The following is a 15,306-nucleotide window of genomic DNA, read 5'->3' on the forward strand; positions in this document are numbered from 1 at the left end:
TTGCCAAAGTTTAGTTCAAACATTTTCACCTGTGAATAAAATTATAGTGTGAAACCAATACGTACGAGCAATTTACCTGACATTACCCTGGAGTAATCCTGCGACCTAAACTGTGATTTTCACAGGAGCAGTTCCCATGGTGCTGAAGTTTCTGCCTGTATGGTGAACATGATAATGACCATCCATCTTTGGTGGGAAGGATAAGAAATTTTAGATAATGTTTCTTTTGCAGTAGCAGGGTTTCTGATGATAAACGAAACAGAGATAATAACCCCATCCCCATTCCTCCAAGTAAGTGTAAGCAGGATACTAAGTAGTTGTATTTGTCTGTTCAGAAGGTAGAAGACACAGAATACATACTGGTTTCAGTTTCTGGTCTCGCTGCTCAGGAATTTTTCCTCAGTCTAAAGCTTCAAATTTCCCAGCTTAGTGTCTCTTCTTCTGCACAGATATTTATACAGGTTTTACTGAACTGAATTAAGTAGATTAACTTTTGTATGTATTAATATAAACAAGAGCAGGATCAGTTTCTTATTTTTAAATTTCAAAATGGAGATATGAAAAGGTTTTGTCACGTTTATTCCTGGGTTCCCAAATCACACTGTCATTTCACATCCTGACCATTTTGTTTGGTTGTTTAACTCCAGTATATATGATTTATATGGTAAGTTTGGAAAGTATCTTATTGTTTAATAGCTCTCACTTTAGACTTAAGAAAATTTCCAGTTCCTTTGATTTTTACAGCCTTTTGGGGAGACTAGTTAAGAAAGTATTGGGACTTCTTGGAATTTTTGATCTCCTGGCCTTTAAATAGCAATGTGATTGAATATGTCTTCCAGCTTCAGGCAATATGAAATAAGGATGAAACTGCAGCTATATTGCTTAATATGTAGGTGCTGTGCATGTTAATTTAATGCCACTCTGACTGCATGGCAGCAGCACGCTGTGTAGCCCCAGGTGGGGGTGACTGGGTGGAGAACACAGGCAAAGATTCTACACCCATCAGACACCCAAGAGCTAATCCTGTTGTGCAGGGGATGCGTTTGTTTCAGGGTGAAAGTCCTTCACCTGCTGGCATTGTGACATGACTATTGCCCATTTTTTTTAAGTGGTTTTAAATTTTAAGTTTCCTCTACTTTACTTGTATACGGTTTAATTCATGGGCCTCTAATTAAGGTGTTGTCTTCAATATTAGAATTCAAAATTGCTTGTTTCACAGTTTATGAATCTATATAATGTTAACTAACAGTTGGCATACCAAAATGCAGGCACAGAGTGCTTCCTAAACTTCGTTTAAATCAGTCATCGTATTTTTTGTCATACCAATATTACATACGTTCATAAGACACCCATCTTTGTGGTATCTTGGCGGGACACAATGTGCTTCATTAGCATTTTACAGAGGAATGCTAAAATTATTAATGACGGAAGATGAAGAGGGTTCTAGCTGGGTCATCTAAGAACTTAGGAATATATAGTATAGTTAATTGAAAAAAGGCTAGGCAAAAAGATGTGTCCACAAAATATTCAGAAGAACCAGGTCATATCTGGTAGTTGCACAGGTTTGCAAGGTAGGAGGAGAACGATTCTCTGTTGCAGTATGACACTGGTCAGAAATAGCTGTCTTTTCTAAAAGCTTTGTAGACCATTTAGCGAGAACAAGATTGGGCAGGGGCAGAAAAAAGCTAAGGAGTGTGAAAAAACAGTGCTGCAGGGTTTAGGAGTAGTCTTGTTTTGGGAGACTGAAAAAGGTATAAATGGAACATAGGGTTTAAACCTGCTTAAGAAAAAGACCATTTCTGTAGTCATTGAATAAGAAATTTAAGAATGGGTGTACTGAGATCACTGTTGGGATAATCTTTTCCGTGCTTTGTACAAGCAGATTTTCTTCAAGTTTGTGATGAAAACTGACCTAAGGATATTTGGGTCATGTTGCTTGTGAATTCATGAACTTAATGTTCATGGTTTTATTTGATGGAAATTATAATTTCCTCCAGGGTTATTTTCCCTTGATCATTTCAAAATTGTCAGTTTTTCTTTTAATTTTTTTTTTTAATTTTCAGTTTTCACCTGAGAATTTTCTTCTAAATAGCTGGATAAATATTTTAAGCCAGCTTAAAATTTTGTTTCCTGGTATACATCGTAGCCATTGTTATAACCAGCCACATCCAGACTCGTTCTGTCTCTTTATACCTTGTTGTGCACTTTGTGATGGCTTATGTAAGGAAGGAACTGTCTAAAATACTGTGTTTGTATGATGGGATGCAAACTTTTTTGCTTTGCTTAAACAGTATGCTGAAAACGGATTTTCACTTACTTTACAGTGCTGTTCTCATATGTAACATGCTGTTGGTTTTCTTGGCTACTACTAACTGTGTGAAAAGTCCATTTTTCATGGGGATTTTTGGTGCAAGCTAATTGAGTACATGCATAATTTAGTATAGGGATTATTATTTTTTGATTAATGTAATTTCACTTGACAAGTAGACTTTTAGAATCTTACCATACCGGTGATAAACAGACTGTCTGATAATACTGTATATATAAGTGTGCTGTAATTTCAATTACCTGTTTTTACAGAACAAAAAAATTAATAGAGAATGTGTCATTCCCTTTGTTTATAAGATGCATGCATGTATATCCAAAGGAAATGAGTTACTAAATAAGGTCTTTAAATCTGTTGGATTTAAAAATTTATCACATTTTGTAGAGTCTGTGTTCCCCATCTGTGTGTTGAGAGATTATATATTTGCTAAATAGTCTATTATTCCTAAAGAAAGGAGACAGAAGGTCTAAGGTCATTGGTGTGGAGACTTGAAGACTGAAATGATAGACTCATAGAGTGGGTGAGGTTGGAAGGGACCTCTGGAGGTCACCTTGTCCAACCCCCCAGATCAAGCAGGGCCACCTAGAACCAGTCACCCAGGACCATGTCCAGTTGGCTTTTGAGTATCTCCGAGGACTGAGACTCAGGAACCTCTTTGGGCAACATGTGCTAGTGCTCAATCACTTTCACAGTAAAAAAAGGGAAAAATATTTTTTGATATTCGAATGGGAACTCCTGTATTTCAGTTTGTGGCTGTTGCCTCTGGTCCTGTTACTAGGCACCACTGAAGAGAGCCTAGCTCCATCTTCTTCGCACCCACCCTTCAGGTATTTACAGACATTGATAAGATGGCCTTTAAGCCTTCTCTTTTCCAGGCTCTCTCCACCTTCCCTCATACGACAGGTGCTCCAGCCTGTTAATCATCCTTGTGGCCCTTTCTTGAACTCTCTCGGGGAAGTTCACGTCTCTCTTGTACTGAGGACCTAGAAACAGACATAGTACTCCAGGTTTGGCTGCTGAGTGGCTGCTCACCGGAGCTGAGGAGAGTGGAAGGATCAGCTCTCTCGACCTGCTGCCAACCCTTTGCTTAATGCAGCTCAAGATACATTTGCTGCCTTTTCTGGCAGCAAGGGCACATTGCTGGCTTATGTTCAACTTGTTGCCCACCAGGACCCCAAGGTGCTTTTCTGCAAAACTGCTTTCCAACTAGTTGGCTTCCAGAATGTGCTGCTGCCTGGGATTGTTCTTTTCCAGGTGCAGGACTTCATACTTTCTCCTTGTTGAAGTTCATGAGGTTCCTGTCAGACCATTTCTCCATCCTGTCAAGGACCTTCTCCCAGTTTTGTGTCATCAGCAGGCTTGCTGAGGGAACACCCTGCCTTATCATCCAGATCAGTAATGAAGGTGTTAAATAGAACTGGACCTAGTATTGACCCGTGGGGTACACCAGTAGTTACTGGCTCTAGCTAGACTTCGTGTCAATGATCACTGCCCTCTGGGCCTGGCCATTTGAACAGTTTTCAGGCCACCTCAAAGGGAGTTCATATTGCACTTGCACATGCATGCTACACATTAGACATGCCTGTAGTAGATGTTTGCAGAGCAAAAAGATTGAAGGTATGCTGCTGGTAGTCCCAGTTAGACAAGCAGCAATGTTCATGGCATACAAATAGCATGCACCCAGATAAACAGAGGACAAGTCTGTTATCTGTGACTACTCCACCGTGTACTGAATCAGATCCTAAGAATTTTAGGTGTTCATGTTTGAACAGAAGGCAATAATCTACATCACAGCCTCAGATTATGTAGATGTTACTAGTTCTTTGTTTAATATGAACCTGTTTGCACTGGAAAATGAAATTAAACTAATTAGCATCTCTTTTAACCTCTGCATTTTAAGTGTGAAGACTTGTGATAAGAGGGAAAAAACTCAAGAATATTAAGAGGGAATTTTCTTCATACTCTGCACCCTTTTTAATACATGTATTTTAAAAATCCATATTTTTCTTCTTTCTAAGCAAGCTTTTTCTAAATATCCCCCTTCTTTCTTTATGCAATTTCCCTGAACTAAGTGTAGAGTTACTTTTATGTTCTCTCGCTTCAGTCTGTATTGTTAATTACTACCTTAGAAGAGATTGTTCACTGTGGGTTTGTTTTAAAAACTGACCAGAAAGCTCTTAAAATAATAATTCTGTTTCTTAGCATAAATTTCCACTGAAGGCCTACTTCCCTTACCATCACCAGCCTCTTGTAACAGCTTTACTGAGACGTCCTTTTGGTAAGTGTCTTCATGAAGTATTTGCAGCATTTGCCAACCTGCGTTTTCTGTATATATGTCTTAAAAATAACTTTAAAAGGGATGAGGATAAAATTTTGCCACTTCCTAAATGGGATGTGTTGACTTAGCAATTTTAATAATATTCTTTTAATGTATTTTTTTTCAGGAACATCTAATTCTTATGTAACAATAATACAAATGTAACCTTAAAGAAAACTAAACCAGAAGTGAATAACAAAGAAAGAGTGCATAATTTTGTAGGAATGAAGATAAGTTACTGAGCTTGTAAAAATGCTAAATATTCTTACCTTATAATATTAGGAATTGTCGTTATGAAAATGTTCATATCTACATTACAAGAAATAGCCTTGCCATTTGTCTCTGAAGCTTGAATTCTGCTTATACTTCAGATTGCAAACCTAATTTTATTTTCAGGTTTCCCATTTTTATACATGAAGAAAGCACTGCTCAGTATAGTACAGTTTTTCATGAGCAATAATTTCAGCTCAGTATAAGATCCTCTGAGACCACTCATAATATATTTATATTGAGGTAGTGTTTACACAAGTGTACATCAGCCTCATTTGAATATTCCTAGCTATACTTCCTCACATTGCTTTCTCAATGAAATGTTCTAAGAAACATAGTAATAGCTATTGATGAAAACTGGGAAATTTAAAAATGAAATTTTAAATGCTGATATCTGTATCAAGTTGCACAAGTTTTAATGCTAACTTAATATGGTTAATCTCACTGTTCTGTTCTAGTTGGACAAAGTAGAATTTTAAGTTTTGTTTTCATCCTTCCTCCTCAGAAGTGCCAGCTACACACTGGTCTCAACACTTGAAACATATTTCAGATATGCTCAAAGCTTTAGTAGAAGATAAAAACATAAGGTAAGCAGTATTATATTTTCTAACCTTTTGTCCTTTGCATATGTTATTTTGTGAAAATCATGTTATTTGAAGACTTTAGTGGCTGCATTTCATCATTTTCTTGTTAATCTTTAAATAGAGCTTTGTTTTAAAGAATAGGACTTAGACTAATTGAATCTGAACTTTTGTAGCACCTATAGACCTGACCAATAAGCCTCTGAGTAAACAGAATCTCCTTGTTCCTTTCATTTCAACAAATAGCTAGCTCTGTACCAGAAATGCCTACTTGCTTACTCTCCCATTTCTCCCCCAAAACTTTTAAAACCGATTCTGGATTCAATAACAAGAGAACTTTTCCAGTCAAAAAAAAGCAGCTAGTATTGGAAAGAGCCTGTTGTGAGTGGTAGTGTTTTATGAAGGAGCTTGTATTAGCTTTCTGCAGGCTTTGTAAACATCCAAACTCAACTTGATTTTTTTTTTTCTAGATACTGCTAGATTGCATTACCATTTTTTGCCTTATTACTCTTTGAGCTGACACCCCATGTCTCTGACCTGTTGCCCTTAGCTTTTTTTGTCCAAATACTTGTTATAATGACTGATGGTGTTTGTCTACACAAATTCTGCTTTGGTAGTAGATGCTGTAGGACTATATGAAAAGAATGAAGTAAGATACATCTCTATCTGTTTCTGCCCTGCAAATCTTTCTTATCCAGGTGTGTGACAAGACCTGGCTCGGCTAGAGCTTTGGATGTGAGTCTTCCTCTGTTCCAAGACAGCTTTTCAAAGAGTGTTGAACAGTTTTTAAATTAAAATAAACCAATTTATTTTTTATTTAAAACATGAAATATTTAAATAGAGACATAGAATGCCTAGGCCAGATAGACTTGCAAAACAAAGATACCCAACTGTCCCCCTGTGTCCTGGAAGACAGATACTGTAACTATGCTTGGTTTCAGGTAACTCATGGAGGCTTTTATTTTTGTTGTTGAGTGGCAGAAAAAAGCTTTTTGCTGTTCCCTCTGAGGCCAGACTGTCTGCTGGCAGCTTCTCACTTTCTGTACAAGCTGCAGTTCAGTGCTGTGTCTCACTGTTCATCCTTGAAGTCTGTAAAACCTTTCCGCCCTTGGAGTGTGACCTGACCCTGGCTTGTTAAAAGAACACATAATTCAACCTTAGAACAAACAAATAAAGCAAATATCATCCATCATAATGTGTTACAATAATAGAAGCATGCCTGTTCTCCTTTTGTGGCCTAGCCCTTTCTTGGCTTCTGTTGTCTTTTTCCCTCTTTGCTTTGATAATACACTAGGTTAAATAGTATTATACTTCCCAGAATATCTTCTTACTTCCTTTAGAACTCATGCAACAATTATGTTTTATACCAAACCCCTCTCAGTTATGAAGAAAGTGGATCTGGCTTAAGTTTTTAAATACTAATATCCATGAGGAAACTGTATTCAATTTTCTTTCATTGCTTTATTCCTGATTCTGCATCCTTTCTACTTAATAAGATTAACAAAGGAGCAAAAAATACTACTATACAGGATATCCTCTTACTTCTTATAGTCGGTGCTCTCTGTTTATATAGCTTGTTTTTCAATGGTTTTATTTTACACCAAATCTAAGTCTTACAGCAAGGTGCTTTCTGTGTAGTTCTAATCAACAGATTTCTTCTGTGCCATTATTTATTATTTTATGTAGTACTCTCAGTGAACAGTAAATGTTATGTGACATTTTAAACCAGAAATCAACTGATGTACATTTTGTGTGGGGATGTCCCAGAAAAAGTGAAGGGCCACTTTTGGCAATCAAAGTGGAGCAGTTGACATAGGTGCCACTACAGAGTAGGAGGCAGAAACAACAGTAGGGACAGAAGTGGGAAGCACACAATTCCAACCAGACATTGTGATGGTACAAGGAAGTTACTGTGAGTTGTAAGTGCAGTGGTGCCTAGGCTGTCTTAGCAAGAATTAATTTCTGTTCTGCTAAGTACCTGTTAAAATTAGTTTAATCCTTAAAGTCTAAGGACTTTTATTTACCCTTTGAGCTATGAACATTTCCAGTCATAAATACTGTCAATCTACCCTAAGTATATTTATTTGTCCTTAGTAGTTAACTTTTAATTTAATTTAATTTAATTCCTCCTTTGATTGTAAATCACTGGGTTTCAGAGCTAGCCTATCCACTTAGGTTGTCACAGCATTCAATTATGGTCAGATAAGTAAATTATTTTGCTGAGGGAGGGCTGTTGTCCTAGATAATTATCACGTTTGTTTTTTCAAAGGTTTTTAACATTGCATGTCCAGATTCTAGTATGCTATTCCTTTAGCTAAGCATTTTTAGTCTCAGATTTTGTCATACATTATGTCATACATAGTTCCTCACAGCCTGAGCCATGCTGCTGCCCCTCCGAAAGCTGTGGAATATCAGCAATGGTGGCCTTTATAGCGGTCACCTCAGTACTCTACTTTCTCTCTGTAAGTCTATGTAAATCTCTTGTATCCGATCTTGGTGAGCATGCTTATCCAAAAATACTGCTGTGGTGGATTTGTATCCTAGGAATAAGATTTTGAGACCCTGAGATTCTGTGGCATATAGACAATATCATTTACAGGTTCAGTAATTTCTGTGACACCTATAGACAACATCACCAATATACTCCAGATGTAGAATACTATCTGCACACACCACATCTTCATCCATAGAACTGTGTCTCCCACCTCTTCAGAAGGTTGTAAAGATAAAGCAGTTTATTCCAACTAAGACCTTGTCATGTTCCCTAGATGATGTGATGGTATCAGACAACTTTATCAGCTCCTGAAATTTCTAAGACCTCTTAGAGTTTCCTGGGAAAGGTGGCACAGCAGTTCTTGGAGTCCCCAGGAGTAAAACATTAGCAAAAGCTTGAAGAATTAGAGGTTTTTCTTAACTTAATAGGAATTAAGTTTAAGTTCCTGTGTCTTAACAGCCTTCGATTTATCTGTCTGTCCTTGCATCCACACACAGTTTGAGTTTTTTCTTTGGAGACACCTACCATTAATTTGCCTCTCTCCATTATTTCTCTATTCTTCAGTCTTAGCTTCAGAAAAGTACATGTAAGAAATTGTAGAGATGAGATGAGGCCCATTCTCTCCTTTCTTTTTCTTACTGCAGTAACCCAGTTGTAAATATCTTCAAAATTTTCATTAAAGAGGACCTGAATTGTAAGTCAAGAGATGAGTAACATTAAACACTTTATATTTAGTCCATCTAAATGTAATTCCTCATGAATTACCAAAAAACATGCACCTCATGAATTACCAAAAACCAAAAAGTAACCCTGGAAAGCAAAGAGAGAAACTGGAAGACAATATAAGGCAACAGTATGTTAGAATACAACTTTTAAGGTGTGATTTAAAGTTTTGAAAGTCCTTTAACTAGAGAGTATAAATGATAAGGTTTAATTTTATGATGTGTATTTTAATACATAGTATAGTGTCACAGTTTATTAGAAAATGGTGTAATGGATAGTCTGTTCTACTGACAAAGTTAATCGGTGAGTGGCACTGGGTATCATTTGGTTGTGACTGCAGCTAATTGAGTATTATATGGCCATATGCTTAGCAGGTAAGGCATTACCTATTGAAGAGTAGTTTAAGGATTTTTATTTGAAGAGTAGTTTAAGGATTTTTATTTCCATGCCTGCACCTTTTGCAGTTAAGACATTTTAAAATGTTATATAACAAGACATACTTAATCGTATCTTTGTTATTTTCCAGTTCTCTTGCTGACCTTTTTGAAATCTGGTTTTTGGTTGCTCATTTTGGGGAATGGCTGGATATTGCGGCAGAAGAATTACTGAAGGGTGCTGTAGAACCGGATGCTTTGCTGTGGCTGCTGGCATTTTACTACTGTCCTCAGAATGAAAATCAACAAAGGACTCAAACAATGGTGGGTAATGTACAGATAGTAAGCAGCGATAAGCAGTCAATAGTTTGCTTATATCTTATTGCTATAAAACAAGTAGTACAAACTAGAAAAATGAAAGGTTTACACTGGTGAAGGTATTGGCTTTACAAGGTCTTCTGGGAATTGTGTTACAGTGAAGAAGTTGAAAGATAATTTTGGTCAATTTTCTTGGTGATGTTTAGAAAACACTTTTCCTCTTTTTAGATTATATTATATAGATTAGCACCTTCTTGGCTTTCTTTTGGATAACTTGGGTGCTTTTAACACAAGTAAAACTACTCTAGGAATGGTATTTTTTAAATCACTCTGACAGAATTCAGCATTCCTGTGTTATGGCACCTTCTGAGAAGGAAACAAGAGATATCGCGACAACAGTGGAAGCTGTAAAGATTATTTTCGGACACAGCCCTGAATACTAACCTTGCCCATGTATTCTAGTTTCTCTAATGTATCTTTACAGATTTTTGCCATGTACAAGATTGCAACAAGTGTGTTGTCTGCCCATACTCTCCGTTTCTAACAGAAGGAAGCAGTGTTCTGACCTCACACACTGTACTGCATGAAGAGTGCTGCATGTCTATGTGTGCATGGAAGTACATGAAAGCCTTTAATTTAGGCCTATTATGCAAGCTTGAACTAGCCCAAGCAATCTGATCTACAAAGCCCAGATTCAAAATTTGGCTGCAGCATCTCTAGTTTTCTTTAATTTGAAAATGGATTCTGTTTGGTTTAAAAATACAGCTCAGTACACCGTGCTAGAAAAACTTTCATTTGACCTCTAATGGTCCATGTACACCAGAGTTCTGCAACATTTTATTTCCTTCCCTTCCCCTGACCTCTAATGGTCCATGTACACCAGAGTTCTGCAACATTTTATTTCCTTCCCTTCCCCTTCTGCCACCCAGATGGCACTGCAAATGCCAAGTTCACTTCCCAATCACTTTTCATTTTTTTTCTCTTTAATTTCTTATGGTCTGGGAGTCAAGTGGGATGTTGGCTGAGCGGAGATAGGTTAGAGCTACAGTGAAGTATAGAAACCAGGGCAGGTTTTAGAATGCATGTTTTGGGAAAGAAGGAAATACCCAAGCAATAAATGTGAGTGAATGAAGCTGAAGGAAAATAGTGCAGATCTATGTAGGAAATATTGTTCTAACTCCAGCACCACAGAATGAAATCACATTGTCCTGTATATAAAATCATCTCCCTGTGTGTCCTGTATTCTATCAGTTTGTTGTTCTGTCATAACGTATGACACATTTTAGTGAGAGAAAAGCTTTTCCACTGACAGCCCACGCAGTTACTCATCTGTTCCCAGAGGTCTAATATTTCAGCTCATTATGATTCTTTTCTGTAGTTAAGTAAGACTTTTTTTTTTTTTTTTTTCCACAGGTCAGGCTACTTCAGAAGCATTCTCACAGTTCATGCAAAGCTTCTGCCTCTAGTTAGATGTTTGCTTTTTCTATTAATTTGTCCTTTGGCAGGTTAGCTCTTAGCTCTTTCAAATGGAGTGGTTTCGTCCTCAACCCCTGCACCTTTCACCAGTTAAGGATTAATATGGGATGGGAACTTTTGGCAGATGCCAAGTTGGATGACTTTTCATTCAGCATATTTTTGTGTGGAAGGGTGTGCACTCTTTACTTAAGATTTTGTCTACCTGCTACTTACTTTAGGTAGCAGTTTATATATCAGCAAAAGTAGAATACAGAGTTTAAATGGTTTAAAGAAGAAAAAGGCTACTTTTGCTGTTCACTAGACTTCACTCATATGTTCAGGACTGAATATTCTGCTCCTCAATATTTATTCATTTGTTGGCATCCTTTCATACCTTTAGACTGAAACACTGGAGGAAAAAAACCTGGAGGCTGGTCATAGTAACTTTGACACTAAGGATGAGTCTCCTAGGGTACTTGAGCTCATGGAGCAGAGCCTGCTGCTATTAGTCTGCAGCCTCAGGCACATGGGATGGAGGCACACCAAGAACAGGATGCACAGAGGGTTAAAGAATCTTGAAGAATTCCATTTACTTTGCCTTAGGTTTTGGTGTCATTTGTTTCGTCACATGTAACTGTGGACATGATTCAAGAATAGCAGCTTTTTCAGACTACTTGATGTGGAATTGTTTATAGGACAGGGCAAAATCAGGTAAATGACTGAAACAAATTGCCCTAGTGAACATGGTTGATAAATGGGTATCTTTTCCTTGTGGTCTGTAGTGGTATATTTTTCCATTGTCCTTCCACTTAATTAATTTGCGTTTTTTCTACCAGTTTTTTAGGTTTATTTTTAATATAATGAACAAATTTTTTAGGTTTTTTTGGAATAGTTGCTTATAGTTGTTGGTTTTTTTCATTGTGTAAGTGCCAATATCTTCTGGTTTTGACTCCCAGTAAAACTTAGGTTTTATTGGCTAACTCAAAAGGTAAAAACATAAGCTGTGGACAACACAGGAAGAAGGAAAAAACTGTGTTCTTGCTAGAACATTTTATCAGCCAAGGTCAGGTTGCATGGGAATTTAATTGATTTGTAGCAGTAATACTGAAATGAGCCCTTGAGGAGTCTCTGTTCTTTTTCCCACAATGCAAAAATCTGACAATGTTCTGCTGAGGGACTTTCTTCATTTCCTTTTATTATTAAAAAAGGTCAAATCCTGGCTTGACGCCCTGCCTGCTTAATTTGCAAGACTAAAGAAAGTTAAAAAATCCATTCTGTCCACCTCTGTGTGTGTGAATCAGTGTAAAAGAAATGCGTACGGCCCTTCCTTCCCTGTTCTCCCTGCTGTTTAAATTCAAACTCTTTTCATGTTTGGGTAGTTTCTGCCAAGGTCTCAGTTTCCTGTTAGTGAATAAATCCAAAGGAAAAAATACCATAGGTATGACCTTTACTCTTTTCTGATCCTGCGTCCTTTGAAATTGTTCCCTACAGGTAGAAGCTCAAGCAGTCTACAATCATCTAATGATGCTCTGCAGCTGTACAGTCCTCTCTGTCAAAGATCTGGAGGCTGCTGTATACAGTATAATGGATACAGGGCAGTATCATAACCAGTATCTTGTAACACATCTTCTTACCAACTTTCTGCTTTTTTCTTCTGGTGGACATATGATTGCCCAGGAATGTATTTACCATGTAAGTGTTTCTTCTTTTTTTTCAGTTGAAGTAATTTTTAAATTTTTTTTTTTTTTGCTATTTTGGATTTACATTTGTATCTCTTAATAGAGAAAACACTTCACAGGGAATTAAAGAAGAATGTGACTACAGCAACTATGCCCAACCTGCTACATATCTATTTCAGCTACAGTGCAAATGATTCTGCTTTTGACACTTCTTGACAAGATCTCACTGAAAAGGCTGCTGTCCTGACTATACAGCTGCAGAAATATTTGGAGTAGTATCTTGCAGTTAAGGGATACCTACAATTTATTTACACCTGGCATAGATAGCACGTGCAAACAATTTGCTTTTCCCAGTTATAAATCACTCCTTTAATTATCCAGTTGCTGCAGAGGTGATGGAACTGTCTTCTCACTGTTTTCCATTATGTAAAACAGCTAGTCACTAATTGTTACTGTTGCTCAGTGCTTTAGCAAAGCTAGAGAGGAAGATTATGTGATAACTGAGAGAAAAATGAACAAAGACCTCGGAGAGCGTCACTTAGGGTGTGAAAAAGCTGGGGAGGAGTACAATGTTGGGGGCAAGCCACAGTATCTTGCTATTGTTAAAGACAGCCTTCAGATATATTGGTGCAGATGGTGAAATGAGTTTGTGTCTCTCAAGGCAAACAGTGCTATCTCAATATGAGATTAGGAGTTTATTCCTCTCTAACTATAACCCCGTACTCTTCTAAGAAGCACAAGCTTGTTTAGGGCCAGTGTGTGGTTGTAGCACTGAAAAGTTCTTCCTTTCAGCAGCAGCATGCTCTTCCATCTGTGTATGGCATGTGTAGGAGTCTGATTTTATGACAGAGGGAACTGGAAACCTATTTTGGTGGTTATTGCTTCTGGCTGACTAAGCAGACATAACATTTTTCTGTTTAAGAAGGGCTTAAACATTTTACGTTTAAGCATTTTACGTGTAAGTTCACAAATGGTAATTTCTTCTTAGCATAAGAATGTAATAAAATTAAGAGGGTTGTATTTTACAGTCTGCTGGCTTTAGTTTCTCTTGAGGAGTGTGGCTGTTGAGCAGTGATGCTGTAACATACTGGTCTGCTACTTAAAACCTATTCAGGGAGTTGGAAGGCTATTTCTTGATTATAGAAAGCAACATAACTGACATTCAGAACTCCCCAATATTCCCCAGTGTAGGGTGGTCATGAGGTATTGTAGGTCAGAGTGTGTCGGCCTGATTAATTTTGACTGGATCTGTGTAATCATTAATGTGTAGCTGGGTTTTTCATGTGATTTAAAAAGGCCTGAATGGTGTGGAAACAACTTGTGGTGCACGGCAGTGGTTCTGGTTAGCGTAGTGAACCTTGGGATTAATACACCAGATCATGTGGACTAAAGTCCCTCCTGATCAGCAAAAATTGCAAGTTAGGGTTTTTTCCTGTTACTTTGTCATCTTTTGGGGGTGGGTTTTATTTTTACTTTTGAAAACTTTACAGGATTGAATTGTCTTCCCAAACTCACCGACAATCTTCATGTACTTTTAGTTGTTTTCTAAGGACATGACCTTTAAATGGTTACACTGTCTGTCCATTTGTGTTTCCTTTAAAAACTTTCTGATCCCTTGGTTTGTTTCAGTTAAATATGAGAGAAATTGCTCAGTTCCACCAACACATATGAAAAAAGATGCCTTGGGCAGAAGTTGGTGTTGAACTCAGAGTATCTCACATGTTCAGTGTTGAGGGACAAATCTGTGGCTTTGTTGCAAATATTAATGGAGAATTCTTAGTATATTTAGCAACATAATTATAAAATTATTCCCCATGTTCTCTGTTTCCCTGCAGATTACTGAGACAACTGCTACAAGCAAAGAAGTGCGTAGCCTTCTTATCCGTACTGCATACAGAATTAACCATAATGGAGAAAAAAACCAAAGGGCCGTGAAGCTGCTGAATGAACTTCTTCAAAAACTAACACTGAAAGTTTAGATTTTTTCATATCATCTATTTATCAAGCCAACAGATTAGATTTTTATCCAGGTGTCAGACTTTCATCAGTGTCTTGCACTGCAGGTTACTAAGGGCAGAAATATATATCTACGTAAGCATACACCAAATTCTTTCATATATATTTGAAAATAATACTTTGTTTGGAAATATTAAACTTTTAGAACGTAACTAAATATTAAAGATGCTTGAAAATTGTGTTCTGAGCACTTCCTTTAACAAGACACCTACATCACTGAAAGCAGTACACTCATCTCCTTGTTGTTTATCTGGCTGAAAATCCAGTTTTATCCTAAAGTACACATGGTTTCATTAGCAAATTGCGTGCAATTGCTTGGTTGGTAAGTTGTTCCTAAAATGTTTTGTTCTATAATTCCGCTTTTATGAAACAACCAATGATGAGAGTTAGTGATTCATGGTGCGTGCACACTTATGTACTCAGGAAATCAACTGTGTTTCCTGAACTCTTTAGTTCTTTTTGAAAATTATTGCAAAACTAAACTCCTCTCAGATTTGCCAAATGATTTTTTTTCAGGACTGCAGCTTTCACAGGACAGTGTTCTCTGCAAAGTACCATACCAATAGCTGGTCTTTGTCAACAGGTGCTGCAGGTAGAAGTTTGCTTTCAGTACAGCCTATTTTCAGTGTGCCATGATGGGTGCTGTTGATTTGTTTAAGAAATCTTTTTCTTTTTTTTTTTTTAAATTTCAAACAAAACAGGGCAAGCACAACATAAGCATAAGGAAACTTTTCAGTCTGGGGGACGAATTTC

At 37.3% G+C, this 15,306-nt stretch overlaps 1 protein-coding gene across 5 annotated transcripts in view; it reads left to right on the forward strand.

Annotated features, from left to right (window-relative positions):
- The window catches only part of FANCC (FA complementation group C), a 91,624-nt gene extending 76,892 nt beyond the window's left edge, over positions 1 to 14,732 (forward strand). For all 5 annotated transcript variants that reach the window (XM_037374106.1, XM_037374103.1, XM_037374104.1 and 2 more), the window contains 5 exons: positions 4,529 to 4,604; positions 5,419 to 5,500; positions 9,238 to 9,409; positions 12,350 to 12,550; positions 14,373 to 14,732. In XM_037374106.1, coding sequence (XP_037230003.1) covers positions 4,529 to 4,604; positions 5,419 to 5,500; positions 9,238 to 9,409; positions 12,350 to 12,550; positions 14,373 to 14,516 — 675 coding nt within the window. In that variant the 3' untranslated portion in view covers positions 14,517 to 14,732. The remainder of the gene's footprint in view (positions 1 to 4,528; positions 4,605 to 5,418; positions 5,501 to 9,237; positions 9,410 to 12,349; positions 12,551 to 14,372) is intronic.
- Positions 14,733 to 15,306: the final 574 nt, after the last annotated feature.

This window comes from Falco rusticolus, chromosome Z (genome assembly GCF_015220075.1).
Source record: "Falco rusticolus isolate bFalRus1 chromosome Z, bFalRus1.pri, whole genome shotgun sequence".
Lineage (NCBI taxonomy): Eukaryota > Metazoa > Chordata > Aves > Falconiformes > Falconidae > Falco > Falco rusticolus.